The following is a 22,361-nucleotide window of genomic DNA, read 5'->3' on the forward strand; positions in this document are numbered from 1 at the left end:
TCACTCACAGAACATGAAGCAGTTGATTTGTTTTCATCTGTCCGATAAGCACAATGTGACCTGTAAAATACCACACTTCCTGTGCCGCTTCTCAGCGACGTCTCCGAGGCTCATTTGTCCTGACATCTAACACAACTGTGCAGTCAGACCCCCAGGGATATTCGCTAAATGTGGGCCAACCATCTGCCTCCTTCTCTCTAGTTTCCTTCAGGTGACCTCTATAAGCCTCCAGAACCAGCTCAGGCGCATGTACTTTCCCAAACAGTGCTTTATTGTTCAAAAGAAAGTAAATAAGTGAGCGCCCTGTGCCCGGGAGAGAGACTGTGTAAGGATCCAAATAGAAGGAGGTCTTCTCTCATCTGAGGGATGATGTCTGGGGGCAAGCCTTGCCTTATTTTGAGGCACAGAACAGAATGCTGAACAGCAGCAGTCAGAAGAGGGAACCCTGGAGTGGCACAGCGCCCCCTGCAGGGAGCCGCGGTGAGGAAGGGCTGTCGAGGAGCCATCCTCATCCACATCACTGGCCAGCCTGAAGGCACATGGCTTTACTTTTCTCAAGGGCAGCCCTATTCTGAGTAGATGAGAATGCCAGAAAAAGATCTCCCAAGAGGGAAGTAGTTCAGTACTGTATGTTACTGTATGTAACTACTGCACTCTGGTGACTAATAATTTTGAGAACCAGAACAAAGTATGTGCACTACAAGCTTTGAAAGATCTTAGATTAGCTTGCAAATTATTCTACGTACCTTGTATTAGCTCATAAATATTCATGTCCATAAGTTCACATATTAGTGCAAGAGAACCAGATTTTCTGTCACTGAAGAAGAAAGCAGGTTTGTAAAAATGTTTTTTCTTATCTTGATCAGAAAATATAATCAAATATTTAATTCATTTGTAAATATTTCTGGTAGACATAAAGCACTGCCACATCAAAGACTTTACTGACTGAAAGAGAGCTTGTGATTTTTCAATCAATACTTCAGGTAAAATTAACTTAATAGTAAAACCTTAACTTTAAGCAAAAATTCTAAACAATTCTCTTTTTAATGAGATGTGTCTTAAACATATAAAATTAACTCCCAGCAGAAAGAAGAAATGAGGTTGAGGAGTTGGCTAAGCAAAAAAGAGGAAAAAGATCAATTCATGCTCTGTGACTACAAATTTAGTTTTAATTTACCTAAATTCCTTCCATGTCATTGGAATAAATTATAATGAGGTGACAAAATCCACAAAGCAGTCAGGGGAAAAGGGAGGAAGACCGGTCACGTGATGCCGGTGTGGCATCCAGGCCTTACACACACTAGGGATGGAGGCCCCTGGCCAAGCTGCCAGCATCTGAGTTCAGACAGCTCTGAGGGATCCTGAGCCCCAGGAGGGGAAAGCGTGTCACTGCAGACCCTACTCAGGGCACCTCTGGCGGGGCTATCAGGAGACCCACACGCAATCCCAGGCAGAAATGCCTGTGAAGTGTGCACGAAGCACCATCCCCATGGTGACTGCTGCACCTCGCAGTCTCTGGACCTGGCCCACACTGACTGCTCAGAACACTGCAGGCCAGGAGGCCACACAGCTATGATGAGACATTTCACTTTGAGTTTAAGACGGCTCAATCCTCTAATTAAAATCAATCGCACTTTCATTGTCAGACACCTGGCTGGTTTAAAAGCAGCCTGGAAAGCCACAGAGAGACTTTAAATGGTGTGCACCTTCTCAGGGCCCACAGAAGGGCAGGGCCCAGGACCCTGGGTCTGAGTTCCTGGCTCAGGGTCCAGAAGTATGGTGCAGAATTGCCAACACCTAGGGATGAGCTGTGCTCTGCCTTCTTGATTGATAGGTAAGCTTTAGGGAAACTATTCTTAGAACTAGAACAGAGATGAAAAGTCCCCTGAATTGCATCAACCATAGTAAGGTAGGAGGTCTCACTGCCTGAGACTGTGCAGACGTGGCAACTGGCAGGGACAAAGCAAGTACAGTCCCTGACACATGACAACAGTACTTTCCCATTAGGCCTCAGATGCACAGGCCACTGTCTACAAAGAAGCCTCACGGACCTACAGCAGAGGAACCATTTGAATTTTGTATGCTTTTATAATACGAAGTCACCTAAACGAAGGCATTTCCACAGCAGGAATCAGTTATACATTTGTCCAAGTAAAGAAATATGTGACAAGATAAAATGAAAATCATTACTCCCTGAGCTACAAGACAAGTATTTTAAATGTCTACCATGGTTTTATTTCTTAAAAAGACTTAATCATGTAATCAAATTGAGATAATTTGTAAAGCCCCAAATATACTTACAAAACCACTTCATGCAACGTAAGAATGTTTGGGTGTGGATTCAGGCGCCTCAGTGCTTGTATCTCCCGCAGATTGTTCACTTGCTCAATACTATTGTGTAGGTAAAAATAAATAATTTATAATTTAAGTCAACTTTCAATTAGGGTTAGTCAATCATTATTTATTACCCATGGTCACAACTGAAAAACTCACAAATATTTCAAGCAAGTTAATCAGCTTATATTTTTCCCGACAGCAGTTAAAATTCAACACGTCTCAATCTGCATTATCTGATAAAAACCAAGGTTCTTATAGCTTTGGACATACATTCAAATTTTCCCCATCTAAACTCCTGAAAGAATACCTTGGTGGTTTCTTTGATAATTAATAAACATAGGAACATATAAAATTCCTTATTACTAACCAGCTGAGCAACATGAATACCACCTGAAGTACACATTTCAGACTTCCATGAGCAGACAGGGGAGTTGAATAAAGATACCAATCAGACAAAAGGAAGAGGGAAAAAAAAAGATCAAGTGGAACATTCTTTTGGGGGCACTTAGGCAACTGATTATAGAGCATCTTTCAATCACCTTTCCTGGGGTCTGCACTGGAAGAGACGACCAAGGCTCTTCTCCAAGGTCCCACACCTTGAGGGGAGCCCACTGACTCAGGACTAGGTTGCTGAAGACCCCACCTCTACCTGATGCCTGTCATGCCCCTACTTGTGGCATGCTGTAGGTCAGTGGGAAGGACCACTGAGAAGGACCTAGCCCCTCAGGGGAAATCTGACAATTTCTGGAAACATTTTTAGCTGTCACAGGTTCTGTAACATGCTGTTCCATACTGGCATTCAGCGGTAGCAGCCAGGAAGGATGCTAAATATCCTACAAGGCACAGGACAGGCCCCACAACAAATAATAATCTGGGCCCAAACGTCAATAGTGCCAACGTGAGAAACCCTGCTCTAGGTGGAAAGAGCAAGAAACCAATGGAGCTAGTGACAGTTCTGATTTTATAATACTCCGTATGAAAAAAATTAGTTTTTAGAACTGGATAGTCAAACAGTGAGACAAACAACCATCCACTCTTCTCATCTTTAATATGAAAACCAGTTATCATACCCTAAAACATATTCTGCTTATTGCAGACATAATTCTTTTATGCCTCCACAAACATTTCACTCAGAAATAATTAACTAATATATTTAGAAAGGTATTTTCATCTAAGCGCCACAAACCTTTGTTCAAATAACAATATTTTATTTTAATAAAACACAAATAACCTCTGTTCTTTTAAAAATCATGAAAATAGGGCAGCCTGGGTGGCACAGCGGTTTAGTGCCTGCCTTCCGCCCAGGGCGTGATCCTGCAGTCCAGGGATCGAGTCCCACATCAGGCTCCCTGCATGGAGCCTGCTTCTCCCTCTGCCTGTGTCTCTGCCCCACCCCCTCTCTGTGTCTCTCATTAATAAATAAATAAAAAAATCTTTTATAAATAAATAAATATCACGAAAATAATCTAAAAAACTGGAATTAACCAATCTTCTGTGTCTTGGAGCTGCTTCAAATTTTGTGATCAGGTGATATCCAGGGTTTTATTTGTTTTCACTATCCTGTTGGAGACAGAAACAATCCTGGAATTGAACACAGTGGAGTGCAGGCAACCTTTGCTCCAAAAAGAAACAATGATATCTACCATAAATGGATTTTTTCCTACAACCAGAAAAAACTATAATTATACCAGGTCCAAGTCTAAAAAATAAAAAAAATTAAATTATACAATTTCAACATTTCATCGGAAGTGGGTTGTTTGTTTGTTTTTTTTAAGATTTATTTTAGAGAGAAAGGGAGAGAGTATACATGAGTGGGGGGAAGCAGAGGGAGAAGAAAGCAGATTCCCCACTGAGCGCAGAGCCTGACATCACAGGGCTCCATCTCCGGACCCAGAGCAGGACCTGAGCCAAAACCAAGAGTGGGACACTTAACCAACGGTGCAGTCGCCCTGGAAGGGTTTGTTTTTTTTTTTGTTTTGTTTTGTTTTATTTATTCATGATAGGCACACAGTGAGAGAGAGAGAGAGGCAGAGACACAGGCAGAGGGAGAAGCAGGCTCCATGCACCGGGAGCCTGACGTAGGATTCGATCCCGGATCTCCAGGATCGCGCCCTGGGCCAAAGGCAGGCGCCAAACCACTGCGCCACCCAGGGATCCCCCTGGAAGGGTTTTTATCGAAAAGTTTATCTAATCCTTCCAATCTGTAGGAAGAAAGTCCTCAAGCTGAGGGGGAAGAAGTAGTTATATTAATACTAGACAAAGTAGATTTCAAAATAAAGATTATCACTACCTATAACGACTTTGTGATGATGGAGCAGTACATCAAAAAGACAGGACAATGTGCTAAATAAGAGAGCTTCACACACAAGGAATAAAGCCTGATGGCAGAAAGAAGAAAAAGCCAGAAGTTCCAGTACTCCTCTACATAACTGACAGAACAGTCACTGAGAAAACTGGTAAAGATGCACAAGATCCTAACAATACTGTTAACCACCTTGACATAACTAGCCTTCTATCGCACCCATATTTAACACCTTCATTCAGATGTTCTTCAATCAGATGAACAGGCTGGACCCAAAGATAAGTCTTAATAAATTTCCAAATACAAAGACTTATGGAACATATTCTCTGACCATGAGGGACTTAAATTAGAAATCAGCGATAGTAGAGGGGCACCTGGGTAGCTTAGTCAGCGAGCCATCTGGTTTAGGCTCAGGTCATGATCCCAGGGTCCTGGGATCCAGCCCCGCGTCAGGCTCCCTGCTCGTGGGGAGTCTGCTTCTCCCTCTCCCTCTCCCTCTGTCTCCCCACTGCCACTTTGTGCTTGTGCTCTCTCTCTCTAATAAATAAATAAGGTCAAAGGAAGGAAGGAAGGAAGGAAGGGAGGGAGGGAGGCTAAACTAGGTAGAAAAGCCCTAAATATCTGGAAATCAAACAACACATTTGTAAATAAACCACAGGTAAAGAAGAAATCACAAGGCAAATTAGAAAACATTTTAAAGCAAGCAATAAGAAAACAACATATCAAGACGTATGGAATGCAGGAAAATAGGACTTAGAAGTGCATTTGTGCTTTAAATGCTTATGTAGAAAGGAAGAAATGGATAAAATCAATTATCTATGTTTTCACCTCAAGAAGGTAAACAAAGAATAAATTAAAACAAAACAGAAGAAAAGCAACAATAAAGAGCAGAAATCAATGGCACAGAAGAGAGACAAACAGTGATGCCTGAGTGGCTCAGTCGGTTGAGTAACTGACTCTTGGCTTCAACTCAGGTTGTGATCTCGGGGTGGTGAAATCAAGCCTTGTGTCAGGCTCCACGCTTAGCAAGGAGTCTACTTGGGACTCTCTCTTCCCTGCTCCTCTGACCCCCAGCTCTCAAATAAATAAATCTTTTAAAAACAGACAAATAATAGAGAAAATTAATAAACCCAAAGTTAGTTCTTTGAAAAGATTAATAAAACTGATAAACCCCTAGCAAGACCAATGGAGGAAAAAAAATGAGATAAAACACTACCACCAATTCCTAGTATCAGGAATGATGGAGCGGACATCACTAGAGTTAGATTATTAAACAGATAAGAGCATATTATAAACAAGTGTATGCCAATAAATATGACAATTTAAATAGACAAATTCCTATAAAAAAATTACCAAATCCGGGATCCCTGGGTGGCGCAGCGGTTTGGCGCCTGCCTTTGGCCCAGGGCGCGATCCTGGAGACCCGGGATCGAATCCCACATCAGGCTCCCGGTGCATGGAGCCTGCTTCTCCCTCTGCCTGTGTCTCTGCCTCCCTCTCTCTCTCTGTGTGACTATCATAAATAAATAAAAATTTAAAAAAAAAAATGTTTAAAAAAAAAAATTACCAAATCCAACACAAACTTGAAAATCAATGTAGCCCTTTGGGGATCCCTGGGTGGCTCAGCAGCTGAGCACCTGCCTTCAGCCCAGGGCATGATCTGGGAGTCCTGGGATCGAGTCCCATATCGGGCTCCCTGCATGGAGCCTGCTTCTTCCTCTGCCTATGTCTCTGCCTCTCTCTTACTGTGTCTCTCATGAATAAATTTTTTAAAAAATCTTTAAAAATATTTTTTAAAAAAGTAGCCCTACGTTTACCAAAGAAACAGAATTTGTTAGCAAAAGCCTCCTCACAGCTGATGGAAGTGTTCTAAAATGGGATCATGGTGAGAGCTGCACAACTATATGTTTCCTTACAATGGGTGGACTTTTATGATATGTAAATTATATCTCAATGAAGCTTTGAAAAACCTTATGAAAATCCCAAATTACTTGGTATGGTTCTATTTGACTGTAACATTCCGTGGGACCAGGGTACCATCATCCACTGCCCTGCTTTGTCTCCAGCTCATCACCACTATGAATGATGTTGTGATAAACATCACGGGGTACGGGGATGAAGCTTCCCCACGAAGGAAACTTCTAGGCCCAGGTGATTTCACAGGTAGATTATTTCAAACATTTAAGAAAGAAATACTCTCACACATTACAAAAGGTACATGAGTGGCAAATAAGCAGCACATGAGTGAGTATTCAGCATCACCAGTCATCAGGGAAGTGGAAAGTAACCAAAATAAGACTCCACTACATACTCAACAAGGGGGGCTAACATTTCAGACTAACACCAAATGCTGGAGTGGGAGGAGGTGTGCAGAGCACCTGCAACTCTCATTCTTTGCTGGTGGGGATGCAAGCAGGTATAATCACTTTGGAAAGAGGCTTGGCAGTTTCTTATAAAGTTAAACACCTACCCTTTGATTCAGCGATTCTGTTCTAGGTACCTGCCAAGAAAAATGAAAACCTATATCCCAACAAGACTTGTACATGAGGTTTAATTAATAGCAGCTTTATTCATAGCAGCCTGAAACCAAAACCACTGAAAAGTCTGTCACCAGGAGAAGGGATAAACAGATTGTGTCATGCTATGAATGCTACTCTGCTACTCGGTGGTAAAAAGGTTGGTAAAAAGGTATAAACTGCCGGAGCCACAGTGTGGATGAATCTCAAAGACTTCATGCTGAGCCAACAGAGCTGGTCAAGAGAGCACATTCAGCACTTTCTAGGAGATACCATTTAGTACGAATTTCTAGAAGAGGATAAAGGAAAAAAAGCCAGAAGAGTGATTGCCTTGGATGGGGGTGGAGAACTGCCATGAAGGAGCTTTCTAGGTGACAGAAATGTTCTATCTCTTAATTACATGATAATATCCATTTGCCAAAATTATAAAGAAATGTGCATTTTAACGTATGCAAATTTTGCCTTAAAAAAAGAACCGTATACTAACAAGCAAGCAGGGAAGGAGGCCCGGTGGAGATGCACAGGAAATAAAAATCACAGGCGTGCTGATTCTGGCTGCTGGGCACCTGGGGTTCATTATACTGTTCTGTTTACTTTGTATACGTTGGAATTTTCTATTATTATATTCTTTGTAAGTAAAAGAGCTTTTAAAGTGACTCACGAATTTCTTGCCTTTGTTTTTATTTAAAACCTTACAAAGCAGACTTTATTTTTGTAAAAATAATTTGAGGACCATGTAGTCATGTGACTTGAGAAAAACCACGGGCCAAGTCAAGACCAGACGGCTACATGGCATTCTGCAGCAGTGAGGAGTGCTGGAAAGAACAAGGCTCTGGACCTACAACAGACTCGGGTCCCACGCTGGGCTTTACTGCTTGCCAGCTGGGTGATACCGGACAGGTGAGGGGACTGGGCTCTCCAATCAGGCTTCCCTAACCTGAAAGAAAGCAACGACAGCATCTTTCTTCTAGGGCTGCAGTGAGGATTAAATGCTATATGTACAAAATTCACCCGGCGCTGGGCGTGGCGCCAGACCATTGGTGAACAACTGCTGTCATCTTTATCACGATTTCTGCTATCGTCCCGCTTCAATTTTCTCAAGTCTTCAAACCCCACTCACCTGCACTGTTATATGGCAGGCTGTGACTGTGGATCAGAGCACAAGCACTGTGCTGAATGCCTACCTGCCCTCAGTCAACCCTCACAAGGGCTGATCACAAGGCTGATCACAAGGCTGATCACAGGACACTATGAGGGAGATGTTAGGTAGATACCCCACATGGTATATACAGAACAGCTGAGACACAGAGAGATGGAGGAACCGTCCAAGGTCACATAACTTCAGAGCCTGAGCTAGTCCCTCTGCCACTAGGAGTGGCCCACGTGTGTTATTCTTATTGCTTCAGGACACAGAGAGATCCTATAAATATCAAGACCACAGATTTTTTTTTTTAAAGAAACTCTATTCTGTCTCTTCATAGTATTTTTATAGGAAGAATATGGAATACAATCATAGCAAAAAAGAAAGGGGGCCCTCTAATTAACCATTGCACTTGCGGGGAGTACAGGTGGAAACCATGCTGAAGATTTACCAAAACAGGTATCAAAAGGGCTGGGTCTGCTGGCTCCAGCAAGTAACTCCCTTATCCCCAAACTGAGCCTTCGAGCCACTCTGGAGAACAACCCTTGGAAGCTGAGAGTACCCTTCCCAACAACAATCCTGATGAACTCGCTCATCCGACCTCACCCGGACTTCACATGAGCAACTATTATTGCAGGTGCTGTCCAGTTCTATTTCAGTAAAAGGGGGAGGCAAGGAATGGAAGTAAAACCTGAAGGAGGTGGGAGTCACAAGCTCCAAATACCAACCTCGTTCTGCCCGTGTGACTCAGCGTGATTTTCCTGTTACTGCTTCTCGTTTCTCATGCCACCCACACAACTGTGCAAGGTGACTCTGAGGATTTACTTAGACGAGGATAAATCAGCAAAAATTGATTTCCAAAGAACGGAAAATTATTCTTCAAGCGAATAAGATTAAATTTTTTAACGATGATAGATACTCCAAGAGCTAGAAATATTATTTTCATGGGTAAAAAAACAAGAGAACATTAAATTTGTGGATCAAGTATCAGTGACACTGGAGCATCCAACAAATTTGCAATCTGCTTCCTAAAGATGACCCTCAAGGCAGCTGTCTTTCTTCTAGAACTTTCTTCTAGAAACAATAAAGTCCAATTTTTCCAGCACCATTTATTGGAGAGACTGTCTTTTCTCCAGTGGATAGTCTTTCCTCCTTTGTCAAATATTAGTTGACCATAAAGCTGAGGGTCCACTTCTGGATTCTCTATTCTGTTCCATTGATCTATGTGCCTGTTTTTGTGCCAGTACCACACTGTCTTGATGACCACAGCTTTGTAGTACAACCTGAAATCTGGCATTGTGATGCCCCCAGCTATGGTTTTCTTTTTTAAAATTCCCCTGGCTATTCGGGGTCTTTTCTGATTCCACACAAATCTTAAGATGATTTGTTCCAACTCTCTGAAGTAAGTCCATGGTATTTTGATAAGGATTGCATTAAATGTGTAAATTGCCCTGGGTAGCATGGACATTTTCACAATATTAATTCTTCCAATCCATGAGCATGGAATATTTTTCCATCTCTTTGTGTCTTCCTCAATTTCTTTCAGAAGTGTTCTGTAGTTTTTAGAGTATAGGTCCCTTACCTCTTTGGTTAGGTTTATTCCTAGGTATCTTATGCTTTTGGGTGCAATGGTGAATGGGATTGACTCCTTAATTTCTCTTTCTTCAGTCTCATTGTTAGTGTATAGAAATGCCACGGACTTCTGGGCATTGATTTTGTATTCTGCCACACTGCTGAATTGCTGTATGAGATCTAGCAATCTTGGGGTGAAGTCTTTTGGGTTTTCTATGTACAGTATAATGCCATCTGCAAAGTGGGAGAGTTTGACTTCTTCTTTGCCAATTTGAATGCCTTTTATTTCTTTTTGTTGCCTGATTGCTGAGGCTAGGATTTCTAGTACTATGTTGAATAGCAGTGGTGAGAGTAGACATCCCTGTCTTGTTCCTGATCTTAGGGGAAAGGCTCCCAGTGTTTCCCCATTGAGAATATTTGTTGTGGGCTTTTCGTAGATGGCTTTTAAGATGCTGAGGAATGTTCCCTCTACCCCTACACTCTGAAGAGTTTTGATTAGGAATAGATGCTGTATTTTGTCAAATGCTTTCTCTGCATCTATTGAGAGGACCATATGGTTCTTGTTTTTTCTCTTGCTGATATGATCAATCACATTGATTGCTTTACGAGTGAACATCCACATGCAGAAGAATGAAACTAGACCATTCTCTTACACCATACACAAAGATAAACTCAAAATGGATGAAAGATCTAAATGTGAGACAATATTCCATCAAAATCCTAGAGGAGAACACAGGCAACACCCTTTTTGAACTCGGCCACAGCAACTTCTTGCAAGATACATCCATGAAGGCAAGAAAAGCAAAAGCAAAAATGAATTATTGGGACTTCATCAAGAAGCTTCTGCACAGCAAAAGAAACAGTCAACAAAACTAAAAGACAACCTATGGAATGGGAGAAGATATTTGCAAATGACCTATCAGATAAAGGGCTAGTATCCACTATCTATAAAGAGCTTGTTAAACTCAACACCCAAGAAGCAAATAATCCAATCATGAAATGGGCAAAAGACATGAACAGAAATCTCACAGAGGAAGACATAGACATGGCCAACAAGCACATGAGAAAATGCTCCACATCACTTGCCATCAGGGAAATACAAATCAAAACCACAATGAGATCCCACCTCACACCAGTGAGAATGGGGAAAATTAACAAGACAGAAAACAACAAATGTTGGAGAGGATGTGGAGAAAGGGGAACCCTCCTGCACTGTTGGTGGGAATGTGACCTGGTGCAGCCACTCTGGAAAACCGTGTGGAGGTTCCTCAAAGAGTTAAAAATAGACCTGCCCTACAACCCAGCAATTGCACTGCTGGGGATTTACCCCAAAGATACAGATGAAGTGAAATGCCGAGACACCTGCACCCCAATGTTTATAGCAGCAATGTCCACAATAGCCAAACTGTGGAGGAGCCTCAGTGTCCATCGAAAGATGAATGGATAAAGAAGAATCAGCCATTAGAAACGACAAATACCCACCATTTGCTTCGACGTGGATGGAACTGGAGGGTATTATGCTGAGTGAAATAAGTCAATCAGAGAAGGACAAACATTATATGGTCTCATTCATTTGGGGAATATAAAAAATAGTGAAAGGGAATAAAGGGGAAAGAAGATGAGTGGGAAATATCAGAGAGGGAGACAGAACATGAGAGACTCCTAACTCTGGGAAACGAACAAGGGGTGGTGGAAAGGGAGGTGGGCGGGGGGTGGGGTGACTGGGAGGGGGGCACTTGATGGGATGGGCACTGGGTGTTATCCTATATGTTGGCAAATTGAACTCCAATAAAAAGAAATTTAAAAAAAAATGTAAGAAAAAAAAAGAAACAATGAAGTCATTTCTTCCTGTAAGTTAGAAATAACAGCAGTACCTTTACCAATTGATACTGTGGGGTACAGATTTAACAAGAGAGGACCATATGTTTAAATAACATATGTTTATTTACTTCTCAAAAATGGATGACAACTACAGAGAAGAAAATAATGAAACATTAGTATCTTTGATATCTTTGAAATATCAGGGGGCAGCCCAGGTGGCTCAAGCAGTTTAGCACTGCCTTTGGCCGAGGGCCTGATCCTGGAGACCCAGGATCGAGTCCCACGTCAGGCTCCTTGCATGGTGCCTGCTTCTTCCTCTGCCTGTGTCTCTGCTTCTCTCTCTCCTCTCTGTGTATTCTCAGAAATAAATAAATAAAATCTTAAAAAAAAAAAAGAAATATCAGGAGGAAGCTTAGCAGCAACAGGAGCAATTCCATATTGTCAGTGGTTACTTTTATTTATTTTGATTTTTTTTTTTTTACTTTGAAATCATTTTAGACTAACACAAGAGTTACCAGATAGAAAGTCCCCATAACCCAGCTTCCCCTAGTGTTAACATCTTACGCAACATTTATCAAAACTGAGAAAGTAATGTTTGTACAGTTCTATTAACTAGACATTTTATTTAGATTTCCCCAGCTTTTCCGTGAATGTCATTTTCTCTTCTAGGACCCAGGACACATCATTATAATTAAGTCATCATGTTCCCATACTGACCTCCAGTCTGTGACGGTTCCTGTCTTTTGTTTTTTGCTAACTTGACAATTTTAAGGGGTACCAGGCAGGTATTCCCTAGAATGCCCCTTAATTTGGTCTGATGTATTCTCATAATTAAACAGATTACGGACTTTCGGGAAAGAACACCATCTTTGATGGACACCTTTCTGTACCGTATTACAGATATCTCTATCTTCCTGAAGGCACACCCATGACCAAGTGTGATTTCTCCTGACGGCCAGCTCAACAGAACAAGTGTAACCGCATGTTCCTCTGACACACAAATAATCCCAGAAATGCCTCAAGTCTGCAGGCTCTGTCCAGTCCACTTTTTATATCTATCTCTAAACAAAATAACAGCCAGCAATCATTGCTATAAGCACATCCACCCCTGAGCCTGACAGTGGAACCTGATGGGGGATTCCAATCCTCTCCTGATGTGCAAATGCATCACATCCCGCCATTCAAAGTCCTTTCTCTGTTACTCTGGGGGTGCGGTGCTTCTCTCAAAGGTAGTTGTTTCAGGAAGCCTGCTCTTTGGGTATGGGATAGTTAGTACACTGTGCATCAAATCCTCCACCCCAAATAGTTTAAAGGTAAAGGTGGAGTAGGAAGAAAGATAAACCCAGAGATGCAGAACACACAGAGGAAGGGAGGAACAGAGGAAAAGCTGAAGACCCAGACGCTTCAGAGTCCTGGCAGCAGTAGGTAAAGAACCGGATGCTCTGGGCAGTGAAGGGGGAAGATTCTGGGTCGGTGAAATCTGGATTCAAATATGGTTCTGCCCACCTAGTGACCTATAGTGACAACTTGTCAAGCTACTTCAGATCTCTGAGCACCTCTCTTCGTGTGCAAACCAGGGATGGTTACAATTACCCCATGGGGAGGTCACAAAGGTGACATTACTATTCTCAATACTCTCTAACTGTCCTGTGCTCCTTTCTGATCTGAGAAACAATCTTTTGTACTAAGAGTCTAAAATCAAGGTTTATATCCTGAAACACTTCAGAAGACTGTGTGTGGATGTTGGGGAATGTCTACTTTTTTTTACAACTTGCTTTTACTATTTAGAGACCTCAATTCCTTTGATATTAAACAAAGGCTGAGCTTCAAGCCTCTCTACTGAAGTTTCCCAGCTGCCGTGAGGCAGCCGCTGCTTCATTATTCTGACAGAGCTGCCTAATCACATCTGCTGTCTGGCTCATTAGTGCCCTATGTTAGAAAGCTGCAAGTGTGAGGGATTTAAGAGACTGCTCTGAGGGCCAAAGCCACAGCAGTCCTCCAAGGGATGAACCTAGAATAAGAGAGCTTCCCTCTCCACAAGAGGCAACTGATTCCTTTCAGGGAATAATTTTTCCAACTCTATCTGGAAATTGTTTTCCAATATATTAATTGATTCACAAATAATTAAATCATAGGTACCTCTAATACATGGAGACTAAGGTTTCCAATTTATATTTCAACTATTAAGATTCTATTATAAGAGTCCAACATACAACTTTCAGGAACATATAGGTTATTTAAAGTGAGGCATACTTTTACAATTTAAATGTTTTGTGACCATTAATTACTGATATTACAGTAAGCCTGGACATGAATATAATCATAAACAGAAGAGTTATCATAAACATGAATAGTATCATAAACATGAAGTTAGCTCATAACTATCATAAACATAAGTTAGTCCCTAATAGGTGTTATTACATGAATAACTTTTCACACTAAGTGGCCCTTCCTGCTCTAAACCTGTAGCTGCATTTAGTTGTGAGTACATTATCTGCCCACCTACCTTTCAAAGTGCTGCTTCATCTGTTTGCATGCATAGTAGCTTCCGTCTCTCAGGCTCTGCATCTTCATAACTTCAGAAAACGTTCCCTCTCCTATTTTGCCAATGGCTTTATAGTCTACGAATAAAAACAATTACACAGATGAAATTTATGTATGCATATACTTTGTACTCACTTCCAGAAGCAAGCTTTTTTACCCATTTATACAATAGCCCAATGCCAACATACCGAGGACTATTACTCTGGTTTCTAGGATTCAGGGCTCCCCTCAACTCACAGGAAGCTGCAAGCACAGGGGAACTGGAGAAGATGGTCAAGAAGAGCAAACTTCCAAGTTACAAATAAAAAAGCACAGGGATGGAACATGTCACAAGATGACAGACCACAGCTAACACTGTTGTATGACATACAGGAAAGTTGTTAAGAGAACAGTCCTAAGGGACCCTGTCACAAGCAGAAAATTTTGTTTCCTTTTTTCTTTTTATCAAATCTACAGGGGAAGATGGATGTTAGCTGAACCTATCGTGGTAATCATTTCACAATATGTAAACCAAGCCATCATGCTGTACTCCTTAAACTTACACAGTGATGGGTGCCAATTATTTCTCAATACAACCGGGGAAAAAAAAAAGTTAACAGGATTTTCTTACATTGGGGAAAAAAAACCCAGCTAGGTTGTGTGTTGGCAATGAGCACCATTTCCTCCTAGTCTGTCTGTGCTCCTCCTCGTACAGCAGGGAACGTCTCAGCCTGAATGCCACCAGTGGTCAGAGGCTCAGCTACCCTATAAGGGCTGGAAAATAGGCAACCAGAGCAGTGGAGGCCGACTGGGGCTCTCTAGCAGGAGCACCTGAGCAAGGGCTTTGGCTATGGTGATCTTGCACCAGCAGCCTCAGGGCATTCTACTGAACATCAGCCCCTGGGGTTCTACGGAGGCCCAGGTGATCTGTGGCAAGTTCCTCTCATTCTTGCATTTCCTGATTTTCTGAAAGCTGATAGTAGCTTCCCTGGTTTTAAAACTGCCACCACCACCATCAGTCAGTCCATTGCAGATAATGGTTTCACAATCTCTCATTCACTGTGTTAAATCTCATCCTGTTTGAAATACCTAGAGCAGTTTCTGTTTTCCTGACCAAACCCTGACAGATGCAGGCATGTATATCTTGAGATGAGGTGCTGAGAACAAAAAATCTAAACAATCTAAAAAATGCAGTCAGGTGGTAGACAGCAAGTTGGGGCACTGGAGAGCCTGGTGTACCACGGCAAAGTCCCAAGTGCTGCCTGCAGTAACTGCTGCCTTCACAGAGCAATGTCTCCAGGGCCTGCCAGCCTCTGGAAGGCGGTGGAAAGGGGCAGTGTGGTGGGGTGTGTGGAACACTACTGATTGCCCAAGCAAAAGATTTCATACAACAACAAACTCAGGGAAGAAATGCTACTAAAAAGAAAGAAGAAGAAAGAAAGAAAAGAAAGAAAAAGAAAAGAAAGAAAAGAAAAGAAAGAAAAAAAGAAAAGAAAAGAAAAGAAAAGAAAAGAAAAGAAAAGAAAAGAAAAGGCTACTTTTCAAGCAGAAATGGAAGGAGTGAGAAAAACCCAGAAAGGGGACACCTGGGTGGCTCAGCGGTTAAGAACCTGCCTTCAGGGATCCCTGGGTGGCGCAGCAGTTTGGCGCCTGCCTTTGGCCCAGGGTGCGATCCTGGAGACCCGGAATCAAATCCCACGTCGGGCTCCCGGGGCATGGAGCCTGCTTCTCCCCCTGCGTATGTCTCTGCCTCTCTCTCTCTCTCTCTCTCTCTCTCTCTGTGACTATCATAAATAAATAAAAATTAAAAAAAAAAAAAAAAAAAAAAGAACCTGCCTTCAGCTCAGGTCGTGATCCCAAGGTCCTGGAATCGAGTCCCACATCAGGCTCCCCACAGAGAGCCTGCTTCTTCCTCTGCCTATGTCTCTGCCTCTCTTTCTGTGTATGTCTCATGAATAAATAAATAAAATCTTTAAAAAAAGAAAAACCCAGAAAGGAAAGTCTTACTGGGTTGAAAAAGCTCCGGTAGTCCAAATAATAGGAGCGTAAGTCTGGAAAATAATGTTGACAGGAGCAGTCTGAGAGACCTCACAGTCGTACAAATGGTTCAGGATGGCACCAAGATCACAGAGAGACAGCTCGTCCGCATCCTAGTCAGGTATTGGCTTCACAGAGCTTTGAGGGAGGTTCCACAGATTGGGACGAGACACAGAAAGCAAGACCTAAACGAAATAGGGTAGGCTTTTGAACTATGTCTAAGAAAGAACCTTGAGTGTGGAGCTAACCAGAAATGAACAGATCAGAAACCTATCAAACAGACTCAGTCCATAAAAAGCCCATTACCTCTGGGTCCCAACCCTACACAGGCAGAGGGCACAGCACAACTCCAAAGGAGGCCATCCTCTTCAACATCTCTCTCAGACAAGACACTTTTTTAATGCCTGTGTGTCTTCTGATTGGAACAAACCAACAATAAAAGACACAACTTTTTGAGAAGTGATAATGTTTTTAAGAAATGTAGGGGATCCCTGGGTGGCTCAGCAGTTTAGCACCTGCCTTCAGCCTGGGGTGTGGTCCTGGAGACCTGGGATCGAGTCCCACGTCGGGCTCCCTGCATGGAGCCTGCTTCTCCCTCTGCCTGTGTCTCTGCCTCTGTGTGTGTGTGTGTGTGTGTGTGTGTGTGTCTCTCATGAATAAATAAAACCTTTAAAATTTTCTTTCAATTAAAAAAAAGAAACATAAATATGTTATTAAACTCAACACCAAAAGAACAAATAATCCAGTCAAAAGTGAGCAGAAGACATGAACAGACTTTTCTGCAAAGAAGACATACAAATGGCCAACAGACATATGACAAAAAGCTCCACATCACTTGGCATCAGGGAAATACACATCAAAACCACAGGGAGATACCACCTCATACCAGTCAGAGTGGCTAAAATTAGCAAGTCAGGAAAACAACAGATGTTGGCAAGGATGTGGAGAAAGAAGAACCCTCTAATAATGGTGGGAAAGCAACCTGGTGCAGCCACTCTGGAAAACAATGTGGGTCCTCCAGAAGTTAAAATTAGAGCTACCCTATGACCCAGCAATTGCACTATGGGTATTTACCCCAAAGATACAGATGCAGTAATCCAAAGGGGCACCTGCACCCCAATGTTTATAGCAGCAATGTCCACAACAGCCAAACTATGGAAAGAGCCCAGATGTCCATCCACAGATGGATGGATGAAGAACATGTGGTATAGGGACGCCTGGGTAGCTCAGTGGTTGAACATCTGCCTTTGGCTCAGGTTGTGATCCCAGAGTACCAATATCAAGTCCCGCATTGGGCTCCCTGCATGGAGCCTGCTTCTCCCTCTGCCTGTGTCTCTGTGTCTCTCTGTGTCTCTCCTGAATAAAATTTTTTTTAAAAAAGAACATGTGGTATATATACAATGGAATATTATTCAGCCACCAAAAAAAAAAAAAAAAAGAAATCTTGTCATTTGCAATGTCATGGATAGAACTAGATAGAGGGTATGATACTGAGTGAAATAAGTCAATCAGAGAAAGACAATTATCATATCAAATATTCCATATTATCATTTCATTCCTACATGGAATTTCAGAAACAAAACAGGATCATAAAGGAAGGGAGGGAAAAATAAAACAAGATGTAATCAGGAGGGAGACACACCATAAGACACTTTTAGTCACAGGAAACAGACTGAGGATTGCTGGAGGGGAGGGGAATGGGCATGAATGAGGGCACACGATAAAATGAGCTCAGGGTTTTATATACAACTGACGAATCACTGAATTCACCTCTGAAACTAATAAAACACTATATGTTAATTAATTGGATTGAAGTTTTAAAAGGGGAAATGTATAAAAATGAAAAAAGTCCTTATCTGTTAGCAAGAAATATTGAAGGATTGCCAGGTTATGATATGATGTGTAGGGATTTGCTTTAAAATGCTCTTATACATTCTCATTTGCCACTGCTGAACGTGTACACTGGGATAGGCATTTGGAAGGCAATTTGACAATACCTGGGGTTTTTTTTTTTAATTTTACTTATTTATTCATGAGAGATACAGAGAGCAGCAGAGACACAGGCAGAGAGGGAGGAGAAGCAGGCTTCCATGCAGGAGCCCGATGCGGGACTCGATACCGGAATTCCGGAGGCAAAGGCAGATGCTCAACTGCTGAGCCACCCAGGTGTCCCGACAATACTTGTTAAATCTGTAAGACATTCATACCCTCCGACACAGCAATTCTAAATAAAGAACTTATCCTATAAAAAATATTTGCTCAAATAGGGGATCCCTGGGTGGCGCAGCGGTTTGGCGCCTGCCTTTGGCCCAGGGCGCGATCCTGGAGACCCGGGATCGAATCCCACATCGGGCTCCCGGTGCATGGAGCCTGCTTCTCCTTCTGCCTATGTCTCTGCCCCTCTCTCTCTCTCTGTGTGACTATCATAAATAAATAAAAATTAAAAAAAAAATATTTGCTCAAATAGGCATGATACGAGGATCTTAGTTCAACATTATTTAATAGGGAAAAACTGATGGTTACCCCCATCATGGAACTAGACAAATTACATATGGTTATCCACATAATGGAATATATTTAATATATTTTTTAAAATGACACAGATTAGAGGTGCCTGGGTGGCTAAGTAGGTTAAGTGTCTGACTCCTAGTTTCAGTTTGGGTAGTGATCTCAGGGTCATGGGGTCGAGCCCCGGGTCAGGCTCCTTGATGGACATGGAACCTACTTGGGAATTTCTCTTCCTCTGCCCTACCCCCACCCTCTCCCTCTCAAAAAAAAAGAAAAGAAAAAAGAAAAAATAATAATGACACAGATTATTCCTTAAAGACAAAACATTTTGTGGCTCTCTCTGAGGGGTAAGTTACAAGTGTCTCATCCTCATCATCTAAGTTAGAGATTTTCCATGAGAATGCTGTTTCATTAAAAAGCAACAATAAACACTACAGACTCCAGGAAAAAAAAAGTGGCAGGGGTAAGAGTGGCAAAATGTCATCACTGTTGAAACCAGGTGATGGTACACATGAGGGCTCACCATATTATTTTCTCTACTTCTGGCATGCTTGAAGTTATCCATAATAAGAAGAATAACAAAGTAAAAGCAGAGGAAGTGGCAGTCGCCGTGGCAGCCACAGCATGCTCAAAGACAGCAGGCAGAAAAAAAAGGAAAAACCGAACCGCTGACACGTGGACCCCCCCCAAAACACACACACCCACATGCTCACACCTCTGACCAGCTGAGAGAGAAATGAACTCCCAGGATACCTGAGAAGATAAAGGTGATGGAGAAACTACCAGGAAAGTCTCCCAATGGGGAACACCCACATAGGACTTCACATGAACCATGAAAAATACCTCTCTTGTGGAAACCCCCTGAGATTTGGGGGTTTATGTATCCATTACAGCACCTAGTAAGCATACCTTACTATGCCTGATATGTAAACATCGTGTCATAAAACAATGATAGGCTTTTCAGAATTTGTATTTATAAGATTTTACACACAAAAAATAATCTTTTCGGGATGCCTGGCTGGCTCAGTTGGTGGAGCATATAACTCTTATAACATATAACTCTTATAGCATATAACTCCACTCAGGTCTTGATATCAGGGTCATGAGTTCAAGCCCCACTTTGGGCTCCACACTGGGTATGGAGTCCACTTTAAAAAATTTTTATTTTCAATAAATATTCAGTGACTTTAGCTAAAAAATTCAATCTATACCTAATTTTTCAGAACAAACTTATCTTGGTCTCAGATTTTACTTACTTACAAGTTGTCAAATTAGTCTGCTACTGTTTCATGAGTACTAGCAGAAGACATAGACTCTTGGATTAGAGACAAAGACCTTATGACTCATGGTACAGCAAGCATCAGCACATTCACATTCGTCCCCCTGCCCCAAAGTCTCATTGTGGTGACATGATGGGCCCAGATGACACCTGTACATGCAACGGACTGCTTTACAGGATTGGACCCCGGGGCCAAAGGCCCAGCACTTTCTGAATAAGCAGCACAGAAGCCAGATAAGTCCTGTCATCTGGCACACTCAGCAAGAACTTGTAGAGAAGCTCAGGGCACACAGCGAACTGCTTCCCCCAACAATTCATCACAGTGTTAATACATACATCAACCAATTTTACTGATACAGAGTATTTGGTATGGTATTATTCTTACCTATAAATATTCATATATGTGTAATATTCACTTTAATGTTACTTTGCAATCTTACTCAAAATAACGATCAATTTCAGTGTATATTTTCAAATACTTTAGCTTCAGGCCACACAAAATGAGAAATTCCTATTTGTAATTACATATTTGGAGAAAATGCTTTTCCCCAAGAACAGCATCTAACCATGTTATTACCATTCAAAATACCACATAATACTGCCATACTGTAGTAATTGCCACAGGAGGAAATAAGAACCTGTGCATATGGTAGATGTTCAACAACTCCTGAAAGAAATGACAAGAAATCATTGTTAAAGCTTCTCACAAAAATTTATTTTCCAAAGACGATTTCTAGGGAGGGAGATAAAAAGCACTGAGAGGATGTAGTGAGTTGAGTGGTGGACCCCAAAAAGATATACCCTCGTCCTAACCCCTGGAACCTGTAACTGTCACCTTATTTGGAAGGTCTTTACAGGCATAATTAAGTGAAGGATCTTGAAACAAGAACATCATCCTGGATTATCCAGGTGGGCCCTAAAATCCAAAGGCAAGTGTCCTTATAAGAGACACCCAGAGCAGAATGGTGGTTGGCAGGGGCTGGAGGGAGAAATGAGGAATTATGATTCGGTGGGTATGGAGTCATGCAAGGTAAAAACATTCTAGAGATTTCTTATACAACGTGCACACAGTTAGCAATAACATACACTTAAAAGCTTATTAAGAGGGTAGAGCTCATGTCATTATTTTTCCCCACAATAAAAAGAGAGACAGACAGACAGACAGACATATTAGAGGAGGCCATGAGAAGACAGAGGCAGAGTGCTAGAGCTGCTGGAAGGGGAAGATACGGACCTGCCCCTGCGGCCTCCAGAGGGAGCTCAGTCCTTCTGACACCTTGATTTCAGACTTCTGGCCTCCAGAACCGGGAGAGAATACTATTCTGTCGTATTAAGCCCCCAAACATGTGGCACTTTGTTGCAGCAGCCCCAGGTTACAAGCAGAACATAACATTTTCCTACTCTAAGAAAAACATTATTTTTCTTCAGTAAAGGAAAACGAAAAAAGAACGAAAGAAAGATAGGTATATATACATTCTGTATCCAACAGAATGGCCCCTCAGCAGCATCCACGTCCCTGAAGCCTGTGAATGTTAGGCTGCATAGCAAGAGGGAACTAAGACTACCAAGGGATTTGTTAAGATTGCTAATGAGCTGACCTTAAAATAAGAAAGGATCCTAAACTTACTGGTGTGTCCATCGTAGCCCCAAGGTCCTTACAAGCAGCAGGAGACAGCAGAGGGGACAGAGTCAGAGAGACTAGAAGAGGTGACACTGCTGATTTTGAAGACGGTGGAAGGGTCTACAAGTTAAGGAATGCATGTGGCCTCTAGAAGCTGGAAGAAGCCAGAAAACAGGAGTCCCTGGGTGGCTCAGCGGTTTAGCGCCTGCCTTTGGCCCAGGGTGCGATCCTGGAGTCCGGGGATCGGTCCCGCATCAGGCTTCTGCATGCAGCCTGCTTCTCCCTCTGCCTCTCTCTCTCATGAATAAATAAATAAAATCTTAAAAAAAAAAAAAAAGAAAAAGCCAGAAAACAGATTCTCCTCTAAAGCCTCCAGACGGCACACAGCCCTGCCAGCAACTTGATTTTAGCCCAGTGCAACTCATTTCAGACTTCTGACCTCCAGAATTCTAAGACAACAAATTTGTATTGCTTGAAGCCATTGAGTTTCTGACAATTTATTACAGCGGCAATAAAAAACTAAAACACACATACACATGTATGCTCATCTATATACAGAAGGAACTAGAAGAAACATAAAGTATCAACAGTGGTCACCTCAGGGGAGGAAATCTAAATGGCTGGGGATAGGAGCAGAAAGGAGACCCATTTTTCACCATATAACCATCTATGCTTTTTTTAGGTTATACTTTGTATTTGTATTC

General features: G+C 42.1%; 1 protein-coding gene across 4 annotated transcripts in view; it reads right to left on the bottom strand.

The window, feature by feature from the left end:
- MOK (MOK protein kinase) overlaps nt 1–22,361 on the bottom strand; it is a 62,125-nt gene that overhangs the window by 24,290 nt on the left and 15,474 nt on the right. For 3 of the 4 annotated variants that reach the window (XR_013386938.1, XM_077910669.1, XM_077910668.1), the window contains exons 2-4: nt 14,196–14,310; nt 2,302–2,391; nt 747–817 (exon numbers count right to left, since the gene is read on the bottom strand). Coding sequence is in view for 3 of the 4 variants with exons in the window: in XM_077910669.1 (XP_077766795.1) it covers nt 747–817; nt 2,302–2,391; nt 14,196–14,310 (276 nt within the window). In the remaining variant the exon portion in view is untranslated. Of the gene's footprint in view, nt 1–746; nt 818–2,301; nt 2,392–14,195; nt 14,311–22,361 lie in introns of those variants that run through there. The other variant, XM_077910670.1, reaches the window with a different exon arrangement.

Source organism: Canis aureus, chromosome 9 (assembly GCF_053574225.1).
Source record: "Canis aureus isolate CA01 chromosome 9, VMU_Caureus_v.1.0, whole genome shotgun sequence".
NCBI lineage: Eukaryota > Metazoa > Chordata > Mammalia > Carnivora > Canidae > Canis > Canis aureus.